The sequence below is a fragment of the Mustela erminea genome, chromosome 7, assembly GCF_009829155.1.
Source record: "Mustela erminea isolate mMusErm1 chromosome 7, mMusErm1.Pri, whole genome shotgun sequence".
Classification (NCBI taxonomy): domain Eukaryota; kingdom Metazoa; phylum Chordata; class Mammalia; order Carnivora; family Mustelidae; genus Mustela; species Mustela erminea.
Window position 1 is genome coordinate 52,456,635 of NC_045620.1, and position 24,330 is coordinate 52,480,964.

General features: G+C 43.0%; 1 protein-coding gene across 2 annotated transcripts in view; it reads right to left on the bottom strand.

The window, feature by feature from the left end:
* The window catches only part of SH3RF3 (SH3 domain containing ring finger 3), a 367,326-nt gene that overhangs the window by 44,319 nt on the left and 298,677 nt on the right, over positions 1 to 24,330 (bottom strand). For both annotated transcript variants that reach the window (XM_032351627.1, XM_032351626.1), the window contains exon 8: positions 9,251 to 9,585. In XM_032351627.1, coding sequence (XP_032207518.1) covers positions 9,251 to 9,585 — 335 coding nt within the window. The remainder of the gene's footprint in view (positions 1 to 9,250; positions 9,586 to 24,330) is intronic.

Genomic DNA, 24,330 nt, shown 5'->3' on the forward strand with positions numbered 1-24,330 from the left:
GCCAAGTCAGTCGGTATTCTAGTAACCCAGACCCTTCAGGGATGAATATTTGGGTTACCCTACCAGGTAAGGAACCACACCTTGCTGAGGTGCTTGATGAGGTCAAAGAGAGTATGGAATGGGTAGTGGAAGAAGTAGTTAAGAATACCAGCTATGATTAGGTACAGAAACAAGGATTATAATTGATTTTGTTACGATTATGTTTGTATGTGTATGTGTATAATCTTTTTCTTCTCTCTTATCCCCTTATGATGTTATGTAAGTTTTACTGACTTCCTATCACAGTACTTAAATATTTTTAACTTCATATCACAGTATTCAAGTTATGGGGTATCAAGGAGAAGAGTGAACATCACCTAAGGACTTTAACCCTTTTCTGGAGAAAGGGTTAGTATATTTTCAGTTGTATACAGCATAGTTGTATTGGATTAGGCAGAAGCATGACCTCACTGTTGTCTTTATTTGGAGACTAATATGCTTTACAGAAAAGGCCATGAAGGCCAAGTTGACAAAGAGTAGATTTTAACAGTTAGCTCTATGTGTCAACTTGATTGGCTATGGTGCCCAGTGTTTAGTGAAGTACTAGTCTAAATGTTGTTGTGAAAATACGTAGTAGACATAATTAACTTCTACACTCAGTTGATTTTATTTATTTTTTAGTTGATTTTAAATAAAGATTACTTAGAGTATCTTCCTGGATATGTAGGTGGGCCTCATGTAATCAGTTGAAGGCCTTAAGAGCAATCAGGTATTGTGGGGAAGAAAAATTTCTGCTTCAAGACTACAGCATCAACTCTTGCCTGAGTTTTCAGCCTGCTGGACTTCCTCACAGATGGTCTTGCCATATCTATATATCTATATGTTGTATTGGTCCTCTTCCTCTGGAGAGTTCTGACTTATACAACCAATAATTGATGGGTCAGTGGAAGAAGATATTCCTATTTTAATATCAAGCAAACTGAAGTCCAAGTGATTTGTCTAAGGCTATACAAAGTGAAGCAGAGAACCAAGAATCAGAAGGAAGTTGATGTAAGCCAGTAAACTAGTCATTACTGCTGGTTTGTACAAAGAGATTAGAAGGCAATAATGTTTTCATTAAATTGACTCATTAGTTCTACTTGAGAGGGACAGAAAGAGTGTGAATCCACCAAAAAGATTAATGGACTTCATTATCCTGCTATATGCAAGTGTATCTTGTAATTTACCAAGACATGGCCTTGAAATTACTAAGTGCATAAGGTATTAGGTAAACAAAAATCAAGTCTACCCCATGAGTGACTTCACCCCAGAGGGAAAAGGTGGTATAAAGTTATCTGATCTCAAGGAGCTGGTATAATGCCCTCACCTCTGCCACCACTGCCTGGGTAGTGAGCGCCAACAAAACAAAATAAAACCACAGCAAAGAAAATGATGACTGCAGCACTCTGTTCTTTCTCGTCATTGTCTTCAGTTAAGTGGCAAAATGGAAGAGCACTCACAAGTTTTCTAGAACATTAGAGATGCCCCAGCAAGCTGACACTGTCTGCCTTCTAGGAAGGACAGCCTTTGGGTCCATTCTGCAAGTGTTACCTTCTGGTGTGGTTTATGGGGTGCATGTGTATGTTTTTCTTTTTAGTTGATTTCATCAGCTGAGTTTTTCCCTGGGTAGGGAAGACTAGAAAAAAGTTCCTTGTCTTTAAGAGCAGGGTGAAGCAACATCATGAGAAAGAAGGCAGTAAGCAAAAGAATTTTGCAGAACAGAATCCAGACTTCTTGTGGGAATCAAGTGTGCTCCATGGCTCCTGGGCACTCACATGCCTGCAGTCCACATCACCAACCTTGCTACCACAGTCCGGGAGGGCCAGGTCATATGCCACTAGGGTGTAAAAATCCCCCGGCAATCTTGATGTGTTGCAGTGGGCTCTTCCCTCTGGGGAGAATCACAGAACCCCCATGTGTCATTACCAGTAATCATAAATTCTTCTCCATTGCTAGTTTATTTCTATTTTAAAAATGAATTTTGGCTTAATGTTTTGCAGTTGAAACGTGACTTCTGACTAAAATTGTTTTCTTGCACTCTCATCCATTGTTTAGGCTGAACATGGGGTAGAGAACTGACACCTTAAAAAACTGTTTTATAGCTATGTTTCTCAGTGGACATAGGAAAGAGAAACCAGAAAGTGGAACTGCCGGTGGGAGAGGAGATGAATAAGTCCTGCTAAGAGATTACACCGATCAGTTCGGGTTCATTTTTGAGTAGCCCACATCTCTCCATTTGGCCATGTTAACTGTCTTTTTTTCTAAAACTGCAAAGTCAAATGGCCTTTTAATCTTTTATTAGAAGCCTTCAGGATCTAAGTTTTATATCTGTATCTGTCTCCTAATTCTTTTTTTTTTTTTTAAAGATTTTATTTATTAATTTGACAGAGAGAAATCACAAGTAGACGGAGAGGCAGCCAGAGAGAGAGAGAGAGGGAAGCAGGCTCTCCGCTGAGCAGAGAGCCCGATGCGGGACTCGATCCCAGGACTCTGAGATCATGACCTGAGCCGAAGGCAGCGGCTTAACCCACTGAGCCACCCAGGCGCCCCACTGTCTCCTAATTCTTATGGAATCTGGCCTTCCCTTCCCTATCAAATGCTTAATAATGATTTCTAGTATTTTTGTTCCAAATACTAGGCTAAGCATTTGTGAGATTAACTGATTTTCTCCTCCCCAAAACTCAGGGTGACCAGTGCCACCGTCCTCATTTACAGGTTAGGAAACAGAGGCACGGGAAGGTGAGGGACTTGCTCAACGCCACAGGGTGGGTGGACAAATAGAAGGTCCCTGATTTACACCTGGCAGCTGCGCCCCAGATACAGCCTCTACGCTCATTAAGCAGTCTGAGCCTTCTTTCATTCGGATCCTACCCTGACTGCTCTGTGGCAGGAGCCCCTGAGCTCCCAATAGGAGAAGCTGGCCAACAGAGGTAGAGGAGAGGAAGTGGCACCTGCCTAAGCACCAACGGGTCTGGTTCTATTCCCAGTAATGACTAGCCGCATGAGCTTGGGCAGGCCACCTGGCTACCAGGACTTTGTGTGCACATCTGTGCCCTGAGAGGGTCCCCAGCATCCTAACAAGTAGTCAGCCAGAAGTGCATTGGATAGAACCTCACCTCAGAACAAAAGCTGGGGATTTCTATGGAAGACCTGGGGGAGTGGCTTGGCCCTGTGCTGCCTTCCTGGGAGATAGTCAACCCCTGCAGAAGGTCTCCAGCTGCCTCTGAGCTCTCCACAGATGGAGTGGGGCCACTGTCCTACCCCGCCAGGGGTCCGTGCTCTGACAGGCATGAGGAAGAGGCTCTGTCATTGTCATCAGGGACGTGACACTCCAGCAGCATGCTCCCTTCCAAAAATAAGTTGCCTACAAAACTTCAGAATGGCTTTGTTTTGACAGCTGGGATTCATTCGTGCTTTCAGGATGGGTTCAGTTTCAGCCTAAAAATTACTCATAAGCTAAATGCCAGCTTTCCTCATCCCACAGGAGGCAGCCCAGCCACAGGGAGGAGAGGAGTTCTGAAGTTGGGGCTTCTAGTGGGGCTAGAAGTTGGGGCTCCTCGTGGCCCACAGCAGTCAGGAAGGGACCCACTGCCCAGCCAGACTGCCAACACCAGTGCCAAGGGGGATAGGAGCTGCCCAGCAGGAGCGTTCCTGGAAGGAAGGGGGCTTCCACAGCCCACAGCTGACCAACTGAACACCAGACTCCTAAGCAACTCATTTATGGGGCACACGGGGTTCCCAAAGCCCATGAAGACATGCCACATGGGTCTGTGGGCCCACACATGCTTCACAAGCCACCCCCTCTGCTGTGGCCCCACCAGAAACACCACACCACTTAGAGGCTCTCTGCAGGTTTGGGCCTGACCTGCAAGCGAGTTGGGGGCAACTCTCCCTGCAAGAGCTCAGTGTGAGGACCAGGCCTAGAGCAGAATTCAGATCTGGTGAGGTCAGCCCCAGCCCAGCCCAAGCCCTGATTAATGTCGTCCAACGCAGCAGGACAACTCCTCAGCACTGGTTTGGTTGGTGGGGTTCACGCAGCTAATGCGTGACAGCAGGAGGGTGTCTGCCTGTCTCAAAATTGGGAACATGCTGGCCGCAACTGAGATGTTGCTTACAGAGCCTACAGTAGCCCCCCTTCCAGTTCACATCTTAGAAACAGTGCGAGTCAAGACTTGCTTACTGCCGAGAGCCCAACTGGAGAGAAAATGATTCATAAACCAGTGATTCTTCAATTTAGAAAAAAACCTGCCTGGTTGTTCTAAAGAGCTTTACCCTCAAGATTTCTTTCTGTTGAACCTGCCTGGGTTTCCACTGAAAATATAGTTGTAACCCTTGCTATCCTCTTAAATGGGTGGGACGTGGGTAATACAGATCAAGTTCAAAGTTCACCTGCAAACACCCATAGGTCCTGCCCCCACTACAGGCCAGGCCCAGTGGCTGCTGTTATCTGTCATTCTGTCAGGTCTGCTCTTCCTCTCAGACCAGCCCCCCAAAGCCTTCATTATAAAGGTCGTGCCAGCCATGTGGCTTTGATCACACGGCTCACTGCCACATGGGCTCTGGCGGCAGGTGAAGGACTTTTCTGTTCCTGAGGTCTTGTGAACACTCCGCACCAGATGATATGGGTCAGTTATCCCTTTATCCCAATTGCCTGTTTACCAGCCTGTATCCTGGTACTAGAGTCAGTGTCCCTCTAGGCTGGAGCAGAATCTTCTCTCACTATAGACTTCCAGGGCCCAGCATTCTACCTGGGCCACATACATGTTCCTTGTAATAAAAGGAGAGAGAGGGGTGACTTGCATGACTTCTCGCCAGATGGTTGGGGAATGCTTCCTGGCTTCAGGAGGGCCATGATCTTCTACCTCCTTCCTCAGCATATCACTGCTGCTAGTCTCTGACCGTGGCCTCTCTCCAGGGGCACAGTGCTCTCTTTACGATGACTCTCCCACGGAGTTGACCCTGAGGGATAACTGACCCATATCATCTGGTGCGGAGTGTTCACAAGACCTCAGAGATAGAAAAGTCATGGATGGACAGGTGGTATTTGATGGTTGTTTCAAGCACAGAAATGGATTTAAGCATAAAGGGGTTAAGTTAAATACTCCAGATCATCTGAAAATTCTTCCAAGATTTTCTTTCCACTCTGCAATCTGTGGGCACCAAAAGATGACTCCAAAAATTATATCCAGTCCCTCCTTCAGAAACATTAGGCCCAAGTCCTTGGTGGGAAGACCTCCAATGACGCCCACAGCTGCACCTTCTGAAGACTGTAACCTTTATGATTTCCGTATTCTGGGGCCTTTCTCATGCTTTGGGGTCTTCTCTGTGCCCTGGGGTCCTCCCCATGCTGGGGGTGCCTCTCCTGTCTCCAACCTGGGAGACCAGGAAGGGATCCACCCAGCTTGGGGTACCCTGAAGCTATACAACACACATCCTTCTTATGTCTTCTTGGGCGGGGGGCTCTTCCATGTAGGGCCACCTCCAGCAGATCTGTCCGCAAGCAGAACAGATCCCCTATCAGCCCAAATGGCTCCAGATGCTAGAAGAGTCCCTAGTGCTGTCCGGGGCTCTAAGAGAATCCCTGGGTCCGAAGTCCCCCATCTCAGACCTGTCCTCTGTGCACCCTGTCCTGTCCAGGCTTCCTCACTGCGGGCTTCAGGGCTAAGGCACAAGGGCACAACTCTGGAGTGGGCCCTGCTAGCAGAAGTGGGCAGCTCTCTAGGAGGCTGGCAGCCGGGCCACAGGGCAGCCCCTGAAGGCAGTCATAGGACCAGGAAGATGGGCAGGAAGAGCCTGTGGGAGAGAGGGTGGAGGCTGCACACTCAGGTCGAAGTCCTGGGCCCAGAGAGGAGCTCTGGCTCAGGATCCAGTCTACTTCTAGAAGCAAGCGCCCATCCTGTCAGCCCTTGTGTCTCTCTGGAGGCCTCAACCCAAAAGTGGGCCAAGAAGGGCCAATGCACAAGGCCTGCCTGGAGCAGAGCTTGAGAAGCCCAATCCCCAAGCATAGGACCAGCAGAGTGCCAGCCTCCCAAGGGTCTCCACAGCAATCAGTGCCCACAGGCCACATTTGGGTCCTCTTTGTACCCCGCATGCCGGGATGCCTGGGAAGAAATCTCCCATGCTCCTAGGAGAGAATGCCGTCTGCCACTACCTCAGGGGCCAGGAGCCCCATCAGTCATGGTCTTCTCTCTTGTGCCCACGCTTGGAAGGGTTTGGATCAAATTTCAGAAGAGCCTGGCCCTGTGAAAACTCGCAGGCGCTTTGGTTTGGGTCTCCATGGACAGCATGGCTGGGAGCTCTGCCTTTTTCAGAGCAAAATTCACAACAATAACAACCTGGAGAATATGGCAAATTACTTAAAAAAATTCCTTCCACTGGAATTAGACATGGGCACGTCTGTGATAGGTTTACCCAGAAATAGATTTGAAGCCAACTGCTGTGTTTTCAAAGTGGGTGAAATCTGTTCAGCTGTGGTCCCGGTGGGGGCAGGGGGCAAGGGGCACAGCCCAAGGGCACCAAGGCCCCCTGGCCTGGGGTACACTGCACAGGTTTGCGGGAACAGCTACTGTCTTGGCGCTTCTGCTAGAGATGGCAACTGAATGGTTTGCACTTCACTCTGAAGTAGAAGAAATTCAACTGGGAATACAAAAGGAAAAACCATTAACAGGTAGTTTTTTTCAGACAGTGCTTTTTTTTGTTTATGCTTTGTATGAGAGGCGAGAAGTGAAAACCACACATCACACTTGGAAGGACGATATACAGTATTTCTCCTCCTGGGTCTGACGTGGACGGTTGCTGCCATACCTACGAAGATGTGCTCGCTTCACCCCGCCTAGTCCATTTCACCTCCTCCTTGAGAGCACAGCATGGACAGCTCCCGGGCCATCAGTGCCCAGCCCCGCGCATGGCCTCTACAGGCAGCAGCTGGCCCGTGCATTTCTGCTGCACATGTCTGCTGCTTTCCTTCTGTGAGCAGGCATTCCTTCCACGGTGCTGTTTAACAAGAGGGACCCTCTGGGTGTCCCCTGGACTCAACTCATCCTGCTGATGTAGGAGAACTGTTAGCAGAGAGTGAACCCTGAGTGAGAACAAAATGCCTGCTAGGTATCTAACAGGCTGGGAATGCTGAGAGCAGGTCCAGCGCTGGACTTCCTTAGCAACATGCTTAAGAGGGCAAGATGGTGAGTAATATCGCTTTCCTACAAGACTGACTCTAATGTCATGAGCCCTAGCCCTATCTGTTTTGCAAACTAGAGAGAGGGAATTTTTTGGTAAAGAACCAGAAATGTTTACAGAATTATTACTGCCTTTTCCTTTCCAAGTCCATTGCTTTTTTAAGGCCCAGAGGAGCTAGTCTTCCAGGAAGTATTTCCAAGTGTGAGGGGGGCTTATAACCCCACTCTGCCCCCTGATGAGGCCCAGCTACATCTCCCAACCAGGCTGCAAGGGAGCAGGCTGAGACCAAAGGATTTGCAAACAGACATGGACACAAACGGCAGAGCAATGATTTCACTTAGTGCCTGGGACCCTGCCGGTCTCAGGGGGGCTTGAGATCTGCTGGGTGAGAACACAGGAGCAGTGGCTGTGACCGAGTCTTCTTCCACACCCCTGAGCATGGGAATAACGTTCCTCCGGACCAGATGAGACAGGCGGTGATGAGGCCTGAGCACCACTAATCTGGGGGCCCTGAAGAATTTGGTGTGCACAGTTCCAAGAAGCCTCTGTGCTCCCTCCAAGCCCAGGAAGTGAGCTAGTAGGTGTGCCTCCAGGGTCCACTGGACATGCGGCCTGGGCAGTCAACACTGGTTTTGGTACTGTTCCTCAAGAGACAGGAGTGGCTATCCTTGCCTTGAATATACCATTCTGTGTTGCAGGGTTCACCCCAACTCTGGCTAGCACACACTCATTGGAAGACTGGTTTTAAGGGCGTTTGGGTGGCTCAGTTGTTAAGCGTCTGTCTTCAACTCAGGTTATTATCCCAGGGTTCTGGGATCGAGCCCTGTATCAGACTAACTGCTCAGCGAGGAGTCTGCTTTTCCCTTTCCCTCTGCTGCTCCCCCTGCTTGTGCTCTCTCTCTCTGTGTCATATAAATAAATAAAATCTTAAAAAAAAAAAGAGACTGGTTTTATATAGAAAGGTTCTAAAAGATCCACAGCCTGTTGTAAAGCCAAGAGGGAATGAGAATACATTGTTCATACAGCAAGGCAATGAAGAGAGGAGCTCCCAGCTAGACATGTGGGTCCCAGCTAGACATGCAGCAGGACAATAGTGGGCAAGGCAGTCACCTGTGAGCATTGCAGATGTCTCCCTGGGTTTTAAAGACTGAATGTAAAAAAATAGTAAAATACCTCATCAACATTTTTCTTATATAGATTACATGTTGAAATGATAAAATTTTTAGATATTGGTTTTAATAGATTATACCATTAAAATGAATTTTACAAAAAAAAAAAAAAGAAAAAAAAATAAAATAAAATAAAATGAATTTTACTTTTTAATTTTATTTTTAAAATTCTTTTAATTTATTAAAAATGTGGCTACTAGAAGATTTTAAATTAGATAGGTAGCTTGAATTATACTTTTATTGGGCAGCACTGATTTAGAAATCTGATTCTAACACTGACTAAATCCAGTGTCTAGCTGGGTAGTAACAGAGGCAAGCCCACTGGACTTTTGTGAATAAGCCCAATTTCCTTCACAAAAGAATAGCTGAAAGTGCTATCTACATTAACTGTCATTCCAGCATCCACTCTTGTTTCTCCTCAGAAAACAGCCTGTCCCACGTGGTTGAACAGGTTGTACACTGCACAAGGATGACACATTGAAGGGAAGGGAAGCTGTTCACTTTGTATATAAGTAGATCTGTATATTTATTATTATAATATCCTGGTACCTGGCAATCAGAATCTTGTTCTAACAAAATGAGCATATTACAGTAACTTCCCAACAGACAGAATTAAAGCATTCTGAGGAAATGACACTTTTTCTCTGATTTGCATAAAAGGTCTATCTGGGCTCAGGTTAGCCCTACTTGAACCTGAGGCCTACCTGAATTCCACCCCGAGGAAAGCTGCTTTGCTGGTTTGGCCTCCATCTCTGTCACAGGCCTGAGGCATCTGACTTGGGGCCCTAATTCACGCCTTAATTTTATAAAATGTCATTGGTGTCTGGTACCAAAGAGTTACAATAATGCTGGGCCACAGCCAGGGCTCGCTCAGAAAGGCCACTTACCTTTTCATTTTTCTTCTCATCTGGTTTGCATCCAGTGTTGGTGGGGCTGGACGATGACAAGCCACTGACAGGCCCCCCTCCAGCCTCCCCGTTGAGGTTGGCAGCACTGACGTTGGGAGGTGTGACGGCAGACGCTGCAGATGTAAGCGGAATGGCTGGTCGGGGACACTGGGCTCCGATGACTGTCTGCATGGGGGGCTGGTGCACATGCTGTGGGGACACCACAGAGTGAGGCCTGAGGCTGGCGGCGGGCAGGCGGGATGGGGAGTTCTGGGTGCGCAGGGGCGACACGGTGGCAGTTGGTCGGTCCTGGGCCTGGGCTGAGGAGTGGGCAGCTGGAGCGTGGGGTTGGAGAGAGAGTAGGGTTGCGAGGTTAGTTTTGATACTGCAATGTAGTCTCCACCGACTCTTTCCTCAGCCTTCTCCCAGGGCTCACAGCCTCTCTCTGTGGTCACTCCACACCCAGCCACTCTCCACAGGAGAGAGACTGAGTCCAGGTGACCAGGGAAACACATCCCATCTCCTGAGCCCTGCCATGGCACAAAACAGCTCACCCTCAAAACAGCCCACCCTCACAAAAAAGAAAACATATTTTCCAAGGTTGCCACAAGCATGGGCATATTCCTAGGTTCCCATGAAGCCTTCTAACTGGTTTCCTCTGCTGTGATGAACTAATACACAAGTTCTCTTATAACATCTTTGTGGAAAATGTTCATAAAAGTAAAGCCTGTGACAGAATCCTGAAGAAGCCCCAAGATGCCCGGGGATTATTAGACCCCTCTCCCTCTAAGGTGATCACTGCTGACAGCTTGACTCTGGTTGGTCTCAACCCCAGAACTGTAACCCGGTCCCCTGTTCACACTTGGTATTAGAGCCAGCCGAGCTCAGGCTGAGCACGTGTGGCAGCTTTAGCTGGTGAAAGTCATAGGAGGAAGGCAGCTGCAGTCTTGAGGTAAGCCGTCACCCCTCTCACCGCGACCTGCCTGTGGCCATTGCCTTGCCCGCACCCCGAAGCAACAGTTCCTGGATTTACAGAACAGGAACCTCACAATGACGACTCTGGCCCCTACTGCCAGCAAAAATGCTTCCTAAGGATGGTAAGGTTCTGAAGGCCTAACATTGGTAACAACCCACCATGTGAAAACACAAGTTCCTTCTAAACACAACACTGAATTAAAATGAATCTTGCTGCAACTCACATTAGTGATTTTGAAGAATTGTCTCCTTACTAATCACAGAAGAAACATACTGAGCAACAGAGTGAGCCACACCAGAGGGATGGTGACTTGTGGCCTAGGCTGGTGACCCAAAGGGCATGTGGCAGCCCATGTCACTTCATGCCCCATCAGACAACTCAGATCACATCATTTTTGCACCGTCCCCCAGAGAAGAATTACACCTCACACTGTCCTTATTTCCCACCACCAGAATTCATGGCATTTGTGGCTTTGCAACATGAAAAAAATACACGTCATGAAACAAAACAATATTCTCAGCCACTAAATATGCCTTAAATAGATAACCTACTCATAAATCCTCAGAGCATTTCCCTGGAACGTGAAGTAACTCGGCATGACAAACCAGAGCCCCTTCACATGCAAGCCAGGCCTCTTCCCTCTGACAGTGCTGTGTGGGAAGAGCTGGTGAGATCTAATTATGTGATCCTGGGTTCTACAGGACTCTGGGACTCTGGCTGCGGCCTTTTCTAGGAGGTGAAATAAATAAAGGCTGATTTACGGTTTTTGAAGTATTCAGGGTTTGGGGTGGGTTTGAATTGTCACTGAATGTGGCCCCAAGTTTCAAAAGACCAGGTTAATCAACTGCAGATCAATGAACCCACTGCGGTCACTCAATCAGCCCGAGGTAACCCGTGACTTGGATAGTGCTCCTGGGGCCATTTGTCTGCCTCTCTCCAGCTGTCTGAACTCTCCTTCACCCCAGCCCCCCAGCCCTGGAATGAGAATTGGCAGTTGGGCCAGGCAAGAGCAATCTCTTGGGCTCAAAAGCCTGCAGGGGCTGCTCCAGATTCTTCGGCTGAGTCCCATACCACTCCCCTCTACCTCTGGCTGGCTTCCACGTGCCTGCCACATCACCCTGCCAAACCCAGTGCAAAAGAGGAGAGGGTGTTCCAGAAAGTTCTAAGCCTGCCTGCCAGGCAATCTCTTTGACATGCTCCCCTGTTTTCTCCCTTGCTCCTCCCCTCAGCCACTCTAGCCTCTTGGCTGTTCTCCCAACACAGGCTCTCTCTCACCTCAGAGGCTATGGCACAGAACCCTCTTCCCCAGAGTCACACGTCCCCTGGCCTGCTTCAGTCATCTCAGACACTGCCCTCCTAGAGAGCTCTGTTTTTGCCAACCCACTGAGCAGTGCAGAGTGCCACTCTGCAATCCCAGCCCCTCTTGCTCTGCTTCAATTTCCCTCTCCTCCCACAGCACTATCTGCTCTTACCCACCTGTAGGATACCCTCTTCATTGTGTGTTCACTGTTCCCTGCCTATCTGCCCCCAATACAAGCTGAGCTAGCTCCACGAGGGAGCTCTACTTGCTGTAGAGTTCACAGATCTATTCTGAACAGCTGGACTGCTGCCCAGCATGCAGCAGGTGCTTAATAAATTTCTTGAATGAATAACAGGACTTTGAGAAAAGAAAACCTCAATTAAAATATTTCTCCAGATTTTACAGAATTGAACCACTGGAGAAGATAAAAATCCTCCGTGAGAAAGAGGAGCAGGCTGGCTGGTAGAAGAATGTGGGATTCCACTGATCCCCAGGGGGGATTTATCCTTGGGATCACCCACCCTGTGCCACCCAACCTTGGACTGACCTGGACTGCTCTCACTCTGATCATCCTACTGGTTAGCAATACCAAAGCAACCTGCCTCACAGAGGCAGGCAGTCTGAGAAAATGTTCTTACTCCGTAGTCTCTGTTCCCCTCTACCTCTCCTTTATGAATCTTTGGCGTGCTCCAGCAACTGTGGAGTGCCTAAATACTATTGGACCTCACTAGTTCATCACTACATCATCCCACATGTGCTTTCTATAAAGAGTAGTTGAGTGAATAATGATCTACTTTACCATCAATGTTGCTCTTTTCTTTTATTTTTAATTGTGTCATGTTAGTCACCATAAAATATATTAGTTTTTGATGCAGTGTTCCAAGATTGTTTACATACAACACCAAGCACTCCATGCAATATGTGCCTCCTTAATGCCCACTACCAGGCTCACCCATCCCCCTACCCCCTCCCCTCTAAAACCCTCAGTTTCTTTCTGAGGGTCCACAGTCTCTCATAGTTCATCACCCACTCCAATTTCCCCCAATTTACTTTTCCTTTCCTTTTCCTAATGTCCTCTATATTATTCCTTATGCTCCACAAGTAAGTGAAACCATATGATAATTGACTTTCTCTGCTTGACTTATTTCACTCAGCATAATCTCCTCCAGTCCCATCCATGTTGATGCAAAAGTTGGGTATTCATCCTTTCTGATGGAGGCATAATATTCCGTTGTATATATGGACCACATCTTCTTTATCCATTCATCTGTTGCAGGGCATCTTGGCTCTTTCCACAGTTTGGCTATTGTGGACATTGCTGCTTTAAACACTGGAGTACATATGGCCCTTCTTTTCACTACATCGGTAACTCTGTGGTAAATACCCAGTAGTGCAATTGCAGGGTCATAGGGTAGCTCTATATTTAATTTCTTGGGGAATCTCCACAGTTTTCCAAAGTGTCTGCACCAACGTGCATTTCCACCAACAGTGTAAGAGGGTTCCCCTTTCTCCACAACCTCTCCAACATTTGTTGTTTCCTGTCTTGTTAATTTTGGTCATTCTCACTAGGTGGTATCTCAATGAGGATTTGTTTGTTTGTTTTTTAAAGATTTTATTTATTTATTTGATAGACCAAGATCATAAGTAGGCAGAGGCAGGCAGAGAGAGAAGGGGGGAAGCAAGCTCTCCGCTGAGCAGAGAGCCCGATGCAGGGCTCGATCCCAGGACCCTGAGCTCATGATCTGAGGCGAAGGCAGAGGCTTAACGCACTGAGCCACCCAGGTGCCCCTCTCAATGAGGTTTTGATTTGAATTTCTCTGATGGCTAATGATGATGAACATTTTTTCATGTTGTCTGCTAGCCATTTGTATATCTTCTTTGGAGAAGTGTCTGTTCATGTCTTCTCCTCATTTTTTGAAATGATTATCTGTTTTTTGGGTGTTGCGTTTGAGGTGTTCTTTATAGATCTTGGATATCATCCCTTTGTCTATACTGTCATTTGCAAATATCTTCTCCCATTCTGTGGGTTGCCTCTTTGTTTTGTTGACTGTTTCCTTTGCTGTGCAGAAGCTTCTTATCTTGATGAAGTCCCCAAAGTTCATTTTTGCTTTTGTTTCCTTTGCCTTTGGAGACATGTCTTGAAAGAAGTTTCTGTGGCTGATGTTGAAGTTACTGCCTATGTTCTCCTCTAGGTTTTGATGGATTCCTGTCTCACATTGAGGTCTTTCATCCATTTTGAGTTTATCTTTGTGTACGGTGTAAGAGAATGGTCGAGTTTCATTCTTCTACACATAGCTGTCCAATTTTCCCAGCATCATTTATTGAAGAGACTGTCTTTTCTCCACTGGATATTTTTCCTGCTTTGTCAAAGATTATTTGACCATAGAGTTGAGTGTCCATATCTGTGCTCTCTACTCTGTTCCATTGGTCTATGTGTTGTTTTTGTGCCAGGACCATGCTGCCTTGGTGATCACAGTTTTGTAATAAAGCTTGAAATCAGGCAACATGATACCTCCAGGTTTACGTTGCCCTTTTCTTACTCTCAAGTTGATCACTTCCCATTTCATGGATGAAATGGAACATTCGCAACTCCCCAAACTTCAGGCCAGGCTAGCTCCTCTCTTAACTCATCCACATCTAGACCCACCCTGCGCTCCAGTTTCAAGGACAAAGGGTCCCAAGAGGTCTACCCGTCACACTCATCTTGATCCTTTCTTCTGGCTCTTCCCTTCTTGCCTGTATTAAGTATCTCCGATAACTTTCCTCCTGTTAATTTACTAACCAAGTTATAGCTCCCATTTCAAAAACAGTCCTTTTTTTGGTCAGTACCTCCTTTTCCGGTTTTTCTTTATACCTAGTATTCTTGAAATAGTGTCTGCATTGGTTCTTTCTTACTTTTCATTCAGTTCTTTGCACCATCTGTATTTGCTCTCATGGCAGTTTTCATCTCTGCTCTGTGCTCTGGATACACTCCCTCTACAGCTTTCTAGTGTCACCAATTTCCATCTTCAACTGTGTTCAGGCTAGAGTTCATGGTACCTGTAGTGATTCTGTATTTAAATAAATCTATTTTTCCCTTTCCAAAATTTCAAGTTGGTTCTTTTTCATACCCATCAGTTTCTGATTCATAGCTATCCATCCAATTTTTCCCCTTTATAACACCCTGTTTTTTTCTTTCTTTCTTGGGGAAGGCGGGGGAAGTAGATGTTATTCTTTCTTTTCCCTTTTAGAGGATCTTTTATTTTTATTTTATTGTATTTTTTTATATTTTATTTTTATTTATTTTTATTTTTTAACTAGGCCCCATGCCCAATGTGGGACTTGAACTCATGACCCCAGGATTAAGAATCAGATGCTCTCTGACTGAGCTAGCCAGGCACCCCTAGAGGATCTTAAATATACTGATAGCAAAGTCTTTTTCAGATTGCTCTTATTTCTCTCCCATTTCCTCAGTTTATTGGCTATCTTTTTTGCCTTAGTGTTTCCTTTGTGCTTCAAGATTTCCATGTGCAAGTTCCTTTTGAGCACGACTATCTTATTATCATTGTAGCCTTGTCACTGCTTTTTTTTTTTTAAGATTTTATTTATTTATTTGACAGAGAGAGAGAGAGAGATCACAAGTAGGCAGAGAGGCAGGCAGAGAGATAGGGGGAAGCAGGCCCCCCACTGAGCAGAGAGCCCAATGCAGGGTCCAATCCCAGGACCCTGAGATCATGACCCAAGCCGAAGGCAGAGTCTCAACCCACTGAGCCACCCAAGTGCCCCTTGGTCACTGCTTCTGCATGGTCCTCTGCGACCTCCTCTCAGAACCAGGTGTAGCTGGATGGTTTGGGCTCTGGTCCTCAGGCCATAGCTGAACTCAGCTCCATGTCAAGGTGGCCTTCTCTCTCTTTTCCTATACCCCAGGCAGCAGCTCAGTACCAACCATTCCCCAAAAATGGAAGAGACCGCAGCTGTTTAAACCATTGCATGTGGCTCTGGTCCCCTGATACTCACCAGAGACTTCCTGTCCATTTTCTCTTGCAGGAGCTGAAAGTCAGCTAATACTGCCTGCTTTTCATCCCAGTAAGCCATCCTACTTGCTATTATGTGCTCCATTTTGTTTCTATCCATAGAGTTGACTTTTCAAAAATTTAAAAACAAAGAGATCTGTGTTTAAAACAGAGATAATAGGGGATTTCCACATGAACTCACTATCCCATAGTATTCAGGAATCCTTCACTCGGTTCTCAGTCACTTCTCGAAAATATGGTTTCTCGCTTTCATTCCATCATATATTCTCTGAACAGGATCAACCTGTCAGCAAACTTAATGGACACTTCTGTTTTCAGAAAAAAGTATCCACAGATCTAGTTGCTCATCTTTACACCAATATCACATGGACTTGATTACTGTAACCTTATGTCTTTTTTAAAAGATTTTATTTATTTATTTGAGAGAGAGAATAAATATAAATTTTATTTATTTAGCATGAGAGAGAGAGAGAGAGAGAGAGAGCATGAGAGATGAGAGGTCAGAGGGAGAAGCAGACTTCCCACCAAGTAGGGAGCCGGATGTGGGACTCCATCCAGGGACTCTGGGATCATGACCTGAGCTGAAGGCTGTTGCTTAACCAACTGAGCCACCACCCAGGTGTCCCAATAACCTTAAATCTTGAAATCAGTGTTAGTCTTCCAACTTTGTTTTCTTTTCACATTTGTTTCAGCTATTTTAGGTTCTTTACATGTCTAAATGAATTTGAGAAATAGATTTCTAATCTCTACAAAAAAGTTGAGTGGGATCAACATTTTACCAATGGAATTTGGTATTCCATTGAATCTTTAGGTAAATTTTTAGAGAATAGAGCCCTTAACAATATTAAGTCTTCTTACTTATGAATAAAATATACTGCTCTACTTATTTCAGTCTTATTCAATTTCTCTTAGCAATATTTGGTAATTTTCAGTGGACAGGTCTTCCTCTTCTTTTATCAGATATATCCCTAAATTACATTTTTTCTTACTAAAATTACTATCATTTTTTAAAACATCAATTTCTAATTATTCACTGCTAGTATGTGAAAGTGTAATTGATACTGTATATTAATCTTGGATCCTGCAACCTTGCTGCACTCATTTATTAACTATAAAGAAAGCTCTTTTGGTTAGTGTGGATTCTCCAGGGCTTTCTATATTCAAGATCATATTACATGCAAATAGACGCCACAATTTTACTCCCTCCTTTCCAATCTGCATGCTTTTTATATCTTTTTCTTAACTAACTGCTCTGGCTAGAACTTACAGTACAATACTGAATAGAAGTGGCACGAGTGGATATCCCTGTTTAATCCTGATCTCAGGGGGAAAGCTTTCAGTCTCTCACTATTAAGTCTGAGGTTAGCTGTGGTTTTCATAGATGCCCATTATCAGGTCAAGCAGCTTACTTCTATTTTCTCATTTTCTGACAGTTTTTAATCAGGAACGTGTGCTGGATTTTGTAAAAAAAAAAAAAAAAAAAAAAAAAAATTTCCACATCTATTAAATTGATCATATTATTTTTATTCTTTAGGTTTGTTAATACAATAAATTATATTGACTGTTAAATGCAAGTCAAACCTTGAATTCCTAAGAGAAACTCTACTTGGTCATGATGTATTATCCTTTTTATTTATTACTATAATTGACTGCTAAAATTTTGTTTAGAGTTTTTACATCTGTGTTTACAGTTGATAGTTGTAGTTTGTAGTTGACAGTTGATAGCTGTAGTTGTAGTTTTATTTTCCTTCAGTGCCTTTGTCTGGTTTGGGTATGAGGGTAGAGTTAACCTTATAGAAAGAGCTAGGAAATATTCTCCCTTCAATTTTCTGGAAGTGTTTCAATGGAATTGTTGTATTTTTTCCCTTAGCCATTAGGTATAATTTAACAATGAAGCCACTCAGGCTTGGAGATTTCTTTGTAGAAAGTTTTTAACTAATTCAATTTCTACTTCAATTTTAATAGACATAGGCCTATTCAGGTTATTTATTGTTTCTTAAGTATATTAATTTGTTTTTTAAGAAATTTATGTTTTGTCTAATACATTGAGTTTATTGGTATAATTTTTTATAATACCTTATATTCTGTAAAATCTGAAGTAAAATAATAATCCCTTATTATTCCATAAAATCTATTATTCCTGGTATTGATAATTTGTGTGGTCTCTCTATTCTTTATTTCTCTGTCTTGATGCTTACCAATTTTATTACAGATCTTCTCAACGAAACAAGTTCACTTTCATTGATTTTCTCTATTATTTTTCTGTTTTCTATTTCATTTATTTCTGCACTGACTTTTTTCTGCTTCTTTTAGTTTCCTTTGCTCTTTTTTTCTAGTTTCTTAAAGTAAAACTGAGGTGACCGATTTGAGCTCTACTTTTCCCTACCATCTGTGTTCAGTGTTTATACGCTGTATTTTCATTTTCATTCAGTTCAAAACACTTTTTAAAATCCCTTTTGATTTCTTCTTTCATCCATGGTTTAAGTGTGTGTGCTATTTAGTTTCAAATATTTAGGAATATCTCTATGTTATTAATGTCTAATTCATCTGTATTGCAGTCAGGGAATATAATATGTGAGACTTAAATACCTTTAAATTTATCTAGATTTAAATATTATGGCCCAATATGTGGTCTATGTTGGTAAATGTTCTGTGTTCACTTGAAAAGAATGTGTATTTTGCTGTTGGTGTAGCACTCCATAAATGTTAAATCAAATCAGTTACAGCTTGCTAAAATGTTCTATATTCTTACCAATATTCTCTGTACTCGTTCTGCCAGTCATTGAGAGAAGTATTGAAAGTTTTGACTCTAATTGTGGATTAGTCTATTTATTTCTCCTTGCAGCTCTACCAGTAACTGCTTATATATTTTGAAGTTCTGTTATTTGGGCATAAATATTTAGTCCTCTTGACACACTGACCCCTTAATCATTATGAAATTGCCATTCATATAGTAATAATATTCTTTGTTCTAAATTGTACTCTGATATTAATATCACCATTTCAGATTTCTTTTTAGTAGTATTAGCACGGTACATTTGATCCTCATTATCCATAGATTCTATCTGTGCAAATTCACCTACTAGCTACGACTGATTTTTAACTCCCAAAGCAATACCTGTGGTGCTTTTGTGGTCATTCACGGACATGCTCCTACTAGCAAAAAACTGGAGTTGCTGACACATTTTCCCAGCTGAGGTGCAATAAAATGATGTTCTTCCTTCTTGTTTAAGTTCATGCAGAGAAGCCCAGGGACAGAGATGGGAGGGGAAAGGGCAGGGCAGTGCAAGATGCTCCAGCTCTGGGACTGACTGGACAGGCTTGAACCCTGCTTTTCACATGTTAATGGGGTGGCCTTGGGCAGTCCCTTCTCAACCTTATTTTCTCTTTTGTAAAAGAAATAGAATCTACCAGAATGACTTATTTTTAGTATTTAAGATTATAGTCTCTGTGAGATATACATGTATGTATTTCACTTAGGAGCAATAGTTTAGTGTTCACTAATACAGTGTCCATGAAAACTTTATACAGCATAGCTACTGTGGATAATGAGAATCAACCGTATATCTTGATCCTTTCTTTACTATTTTTACTTTTTTTTTTGTCTTTAAAGTATTAAAATATGTTTCCTGCTCACAGCATATGGTTAAGTTTCATCTTTTTAAAAAATAATACTTGACAATCTCTGCATTCTCTTTAAAGTTGTTTACACCATTTATATTTATTTTTATGACCAGGATTAAATCTACACTTTATTACATGTTTACCATTTTATTCATGCATTCTTCATTTCCTTTCCTCTCTTTTTATGCCTTCTTTTGGATTAATTAGAAGTTTTTATGATTCCATCTTACCTCCTTTGTTAGCTTATTGCTGTAATTCTGTTTTGATATTTAGTGCTTGCTTACATCTTTAATTTATCATAGTCTACCTACAAGTGACTCCATAACTCTTCACACATAGTATAAGAGCATACTTATAATAGTATAATAATTTATAATAGTATAGTATAATAGTATATTTTTCTATTCCCAACATCCAAATGCACCCCAAATGGTACATTTGCCATTATACATTTTAATTTTAATTTTACTTCTTCATTGAAGTTTACTTTATTTAACATATACCATATTATTAGTTACTGGGGTAGAATTTAGTGATTCATCAGTTGCATATAACACCTAGTACACATTCCATCAAGTTCCCTCCTTACTGCCCATCTCCCAGTTACCCCTTCTCCCCACCCATCTTCTCTCTAGCAACCCTCAGTTTGTGTCCTAGATTAGCATCTCTTCTGGCTTGCCTTCCTCTCAATTTTCATCTTATTTTATTTTTCTCCCTTTCCCTTATGTTCATCTGTTTTATTTCTTAAATTCCACATATGCAGGGTGCCTGGGTGGCTCAGTGGGTTAAGCCTCTGCCTTCAGCTCAGGTCATGATCTTGTGGGCCTGGGATCGAGCCCCGTGTCGGGCTCTCTGCTCAGCGGGGAACCTGCTTCCCCCCTCTCTCTGCCTGCTTCTCTGTCTACTTGTGATCTCTATCTGTATCAAATAAACAAATAAAATCTTAAAAAAAATTCCACATATGCATGAAATCATATTGTATTTGTCATTCTCTAACTTACTTATTTTGCTTAGCATAATAACCTCTAGTTCTATCTCTGTCATTGCAAATGGCAGGATTTCATTCTTTTTGATGACTGAGTAATATTCCATTGTATGTACATGTATGCGCATGTATACATACATGCATACACACACATATGTGTGTATGTACACACACACACACACAAACACACACACACACACTGCATCTTTACCCATTCTATTTAAATTCATCTGTTGATGGGCATTTAGGCTCTTTCCATATTTTGGCTGTTGTGGACATTGCTGCTATAACCATTGGGGTACATGTATTTTAAATGAGAAACTACACTGTTTTTATTTTTGTTTCATTTGCTATAGTTTAAAGATATTTAAATACTCAGTAAAAGTTATATATTTATATATGCAGTTATCATTCCTTGCATCCTTCACTCCCTTTTACAGATCCACATTTCCATCTGATACTATTTTCCTTCTTCCTAAAGAAATTTGTTTAATATTTTTCATAGTGTGGTCTGTTGGTAATGAAATCTTTTAGCTTTACTATAAGAAGAGAAGGGAGTTGTGGGAAATTGGAAGGGGAGGTGAACCCTGAGAGACTATGGACTCTGAAAAACAATCTGAGGGTTTTGAAGGGGCAGGGGATGGGAGGTCGGGGTACCAGGTGGTGGGTATTATAGAGGGCACGGATTGCATGGAGCACTGGGTGTGGTTCCAAAATAATGAATACTGTTTTGCTGAAAATAAATAAAAAATAAATTAAAAAAAAAAAAGAATGATTATTTTGCTTTCATTTTGAAAGAAACTTTTGCTGGGTATAGAATGCTATCTTGACAGATTTCTTTCTTTCTTTCTACTACTCCACTATTTTCTCACTTAAGAGTTTCTGACAAGAAATATACTGTCATCCTTATTTTTTCCTACTTTATCTATCATTTTTCCCTTGTTTTTTGAAGATTTTATTACAGATTTTGTACAATTTGATTGTAATTTGCCTTGGTGTAGTTTTCCCCGTTTTTCGTGCTTGGGGCCCACCAGCTATCTTTGATCTGTGAGTTTGTAGTTTTCATCAAATTTAGAACAATCTGATCTATTATTTCTCAAATAATTTTTCTGTTTCACCTTTCACTCCTCTACTTTGGAGACTCTAATTACACATATATTAGGCCATGTGACATTGCCACTGATCACTGATGCTCATTTTAAGAAGTTCTCTTTTATATTTGTGTTTCATTTTTCATAGCTCCTATTGCTACATCTTCAAGTTCACTAATATTTTCTTTAGCAATGTCTAATCTGCCATTAATTCTATCTGCTATTCTTGATCTCACACACTGTAGTTTCTATTTCTAGCATTTGACTTGGGTTTTTAAAACATCTTCCATATTTCTACTTAATTTTCTGAGTATTTTATACTTATTGAGCACATAATAATAAATGCAATTATAATATCTGTTTTTACCTTTATATGCTAATTCTAACAACTGGATTAGTTCTAACTGACTGGTTGACCTCATCATTATGGGTCATATTTTCCTTTGTGTGCCTAGGAATTTTTTACTACTATCAGACATTGTTATTTTTATGTTGTTGAGAACTGGATATTTTTGCAGCCCCATCAACTCTTCCTTTTTGCAGTCTTGAAGACTCTTAAACTCAGTTCTCCATCACAGTTAAATGAGTTGGAAACAGTTCAATCTTTTTGAGTCTTCTTTTAAGACTAGTTGGGTAGAGGGGCACCTGGGTGGGTCAGTGGGTTAAAACCTCTGCCTTCGGCTTGGGTCATGATCTCAGGGTCCCGGGATCGAGCCCCACATCAGGCTTTCTGCTCAGCAGGGAGCCTGCTTCCCTTCTTCTCTTTCCTTCTGTCTGCCTCTCTGCCTACTTATGATCTCTGTCAAATAAATAAATAAAATCTTAAAAAAAAAAAGACTAGTTGGGTAGGACTAGGGCAGTGGTTTATCTAGGGACTGAGGCAGAGCCCTTCTGCATAGAGTACTCAATGTCCTGTGAACAGTTTTTTTTTCATCTGGGTGGTGGAACATTTTTTTCATCTGGGTGGTGGTACTATTTCCAGCACTTTGTGAATGGTGGGCACTGACAGCACTGATCCTTTCTTTCATAGTTTCCCTGGATTTGCACAGTTTCCTCATAGATATATGCTGATTACTTCTTGGTCTACTACTCAAGAGGAGACCCTGCATCCTCTGGGGTTTTCTTTCTGTGCAGCCTTCTCCTCTCAAGGCTCTGTCCTTCAAACTCCAGCCACTTCGATCATCCAGACTCTCACACCACATCCTCACATCAGGAAGCTCACTGTGCTCCACTTTGTTACTCCTCCCTGTGTCAAAGTCTGGAACCTCTCTCCAGCCAGTAAGCTGGGGCTCAACTCCTCGTTTCCTATTCTCATGGATCACTTTCCTTGGTTTTCCATTGTTTGGCATCTTGCAAACTGTTGTTCTTTTAAACTGTTTCTGGCAGGTTGATAAATCCTGCCCTCATTATTTTAGGCTGGTCATAAGTAGAAGCCCAGCTTTATCCTTTAGACATAAAAATCCAACTATATCTATTATTTAACCCCTCTGATGTGTCCCTTAGGATATAAACCAAAATTGCACAACATAGTTTAAAGGAACCTCCATGATCTTCCCCTGTTTACCTTTCAGCTTTGCCAGTGGCATTCATCCTCTCCTTTCTTCATCCTTCCACCCTGACTTCATCTCAGTTTTCAAGTGCACTAGTCCTCTGCCAGCTTTGGAGCTTTCCTCATGCTTCCACCCTCAGGAGCTGCCCTGCTGCACGCCAGCCTTGAGACCAAAAATTAAATTTTGCCTCTACAGAGAAATTGTCACCAACACCCTGGTCTTCTCCTTCCATGCCTTTTGTTTCAGTCACAGCAAAATAAATAAAGTTACCCAAAATAGAAACTCTGGTATTTCTCATTGCCATGTCCTTGTCCTTGCTAGTACTTCTGCTAGAACTCTCTTTGTGCTTTGTCTGCTCAGATAGTTCCTATTTGTACTTTAAGAATCAAGGCAAAATCATCACCTCTTGAAAATTTTTCACTCTCTCATTTTCCTCCCCAATCTGAGTTACATATCTCTCCTCCATGCTTTCTTATTACCCTCTCAATACCTCTGCTACAGTGCTTTTCAAACTCTATTGCAAGAATTTGTTTTCTTGTCATTCTGTATAACTGAATGTAGAACTGGGGGTTATGTGGTTCTTCTCTGCATTTCCAGGGCCTAGCAGAGTATCTACCTTTTTTTCAGTGATTTGCTTGCTCGCTCACTCTTTTTTCTTTCTTTTTTTTTTTTTTTTGCTGTTGAATAAATGGCTGGGCAAGTCTCTTGGCCCTGCTAAATACCCATATGAGGATGTGTGGACACTGGCACTTCACAGGGAGAGCTCTGCCCTTGGAAAAAGGAGTTACATTAATCAAGCAGAACAAATCATATTGGATGCTATGGCCAATGCAATTAAGCCTTTGTCAAATTGCCTGACTTTGGCTCAAGATGAGAACATTGATGAAACGCCTCTCAACTGCCTGGGTTGGGGTCTGCTGAAATGGGCAATTACTGCAGTGAACAATCCATTACTTGTACTGTCAACAGTATGTTTTTTTTTTCCTCTCTAAATGCAGAATGAAGTGGAAAATGCTATGGGAACTCAGTGGCATTTAATTTACTGATATGATATGGTAGGAGCCATTCTTTAACTTGACTGTGACAGCAAGAGTGTGGGGATAAGCATGAGGTTGGAATGCATTGGGAAAGCTGTTTTAAACATCCTGAGCCTCACTCTTCCCATATGTAAAATTAGACTGATGGAAGAGAATGCTTGTCACACCATGGTGGTTACTATGGTGATCAATGACTGAGATGAAACGTTGTACTGCCCCTGGCCATGCCAATTTCTTTCAATTCTGCTTGCTATTCCATAGAGGGAGAAATAACTGGCAGGTCTCATTTTCTTCTTTGAACTGGGAAAGTTGCTATCAAGGCATGGCTTAGAAAGGCCATCATACTGGCATTTTGTGCAGATAACCCAGGGCTACTGTGCTGGAATATTCACTCCCAGTGAAGACCTGGGTTGCCCAACCTCTCCAAATTGTGGTACACATATCGTGCATGTGGCACACTGGGGTGAATCGATGAGCTGGAACCTGACCTGGGACTTCATCTGC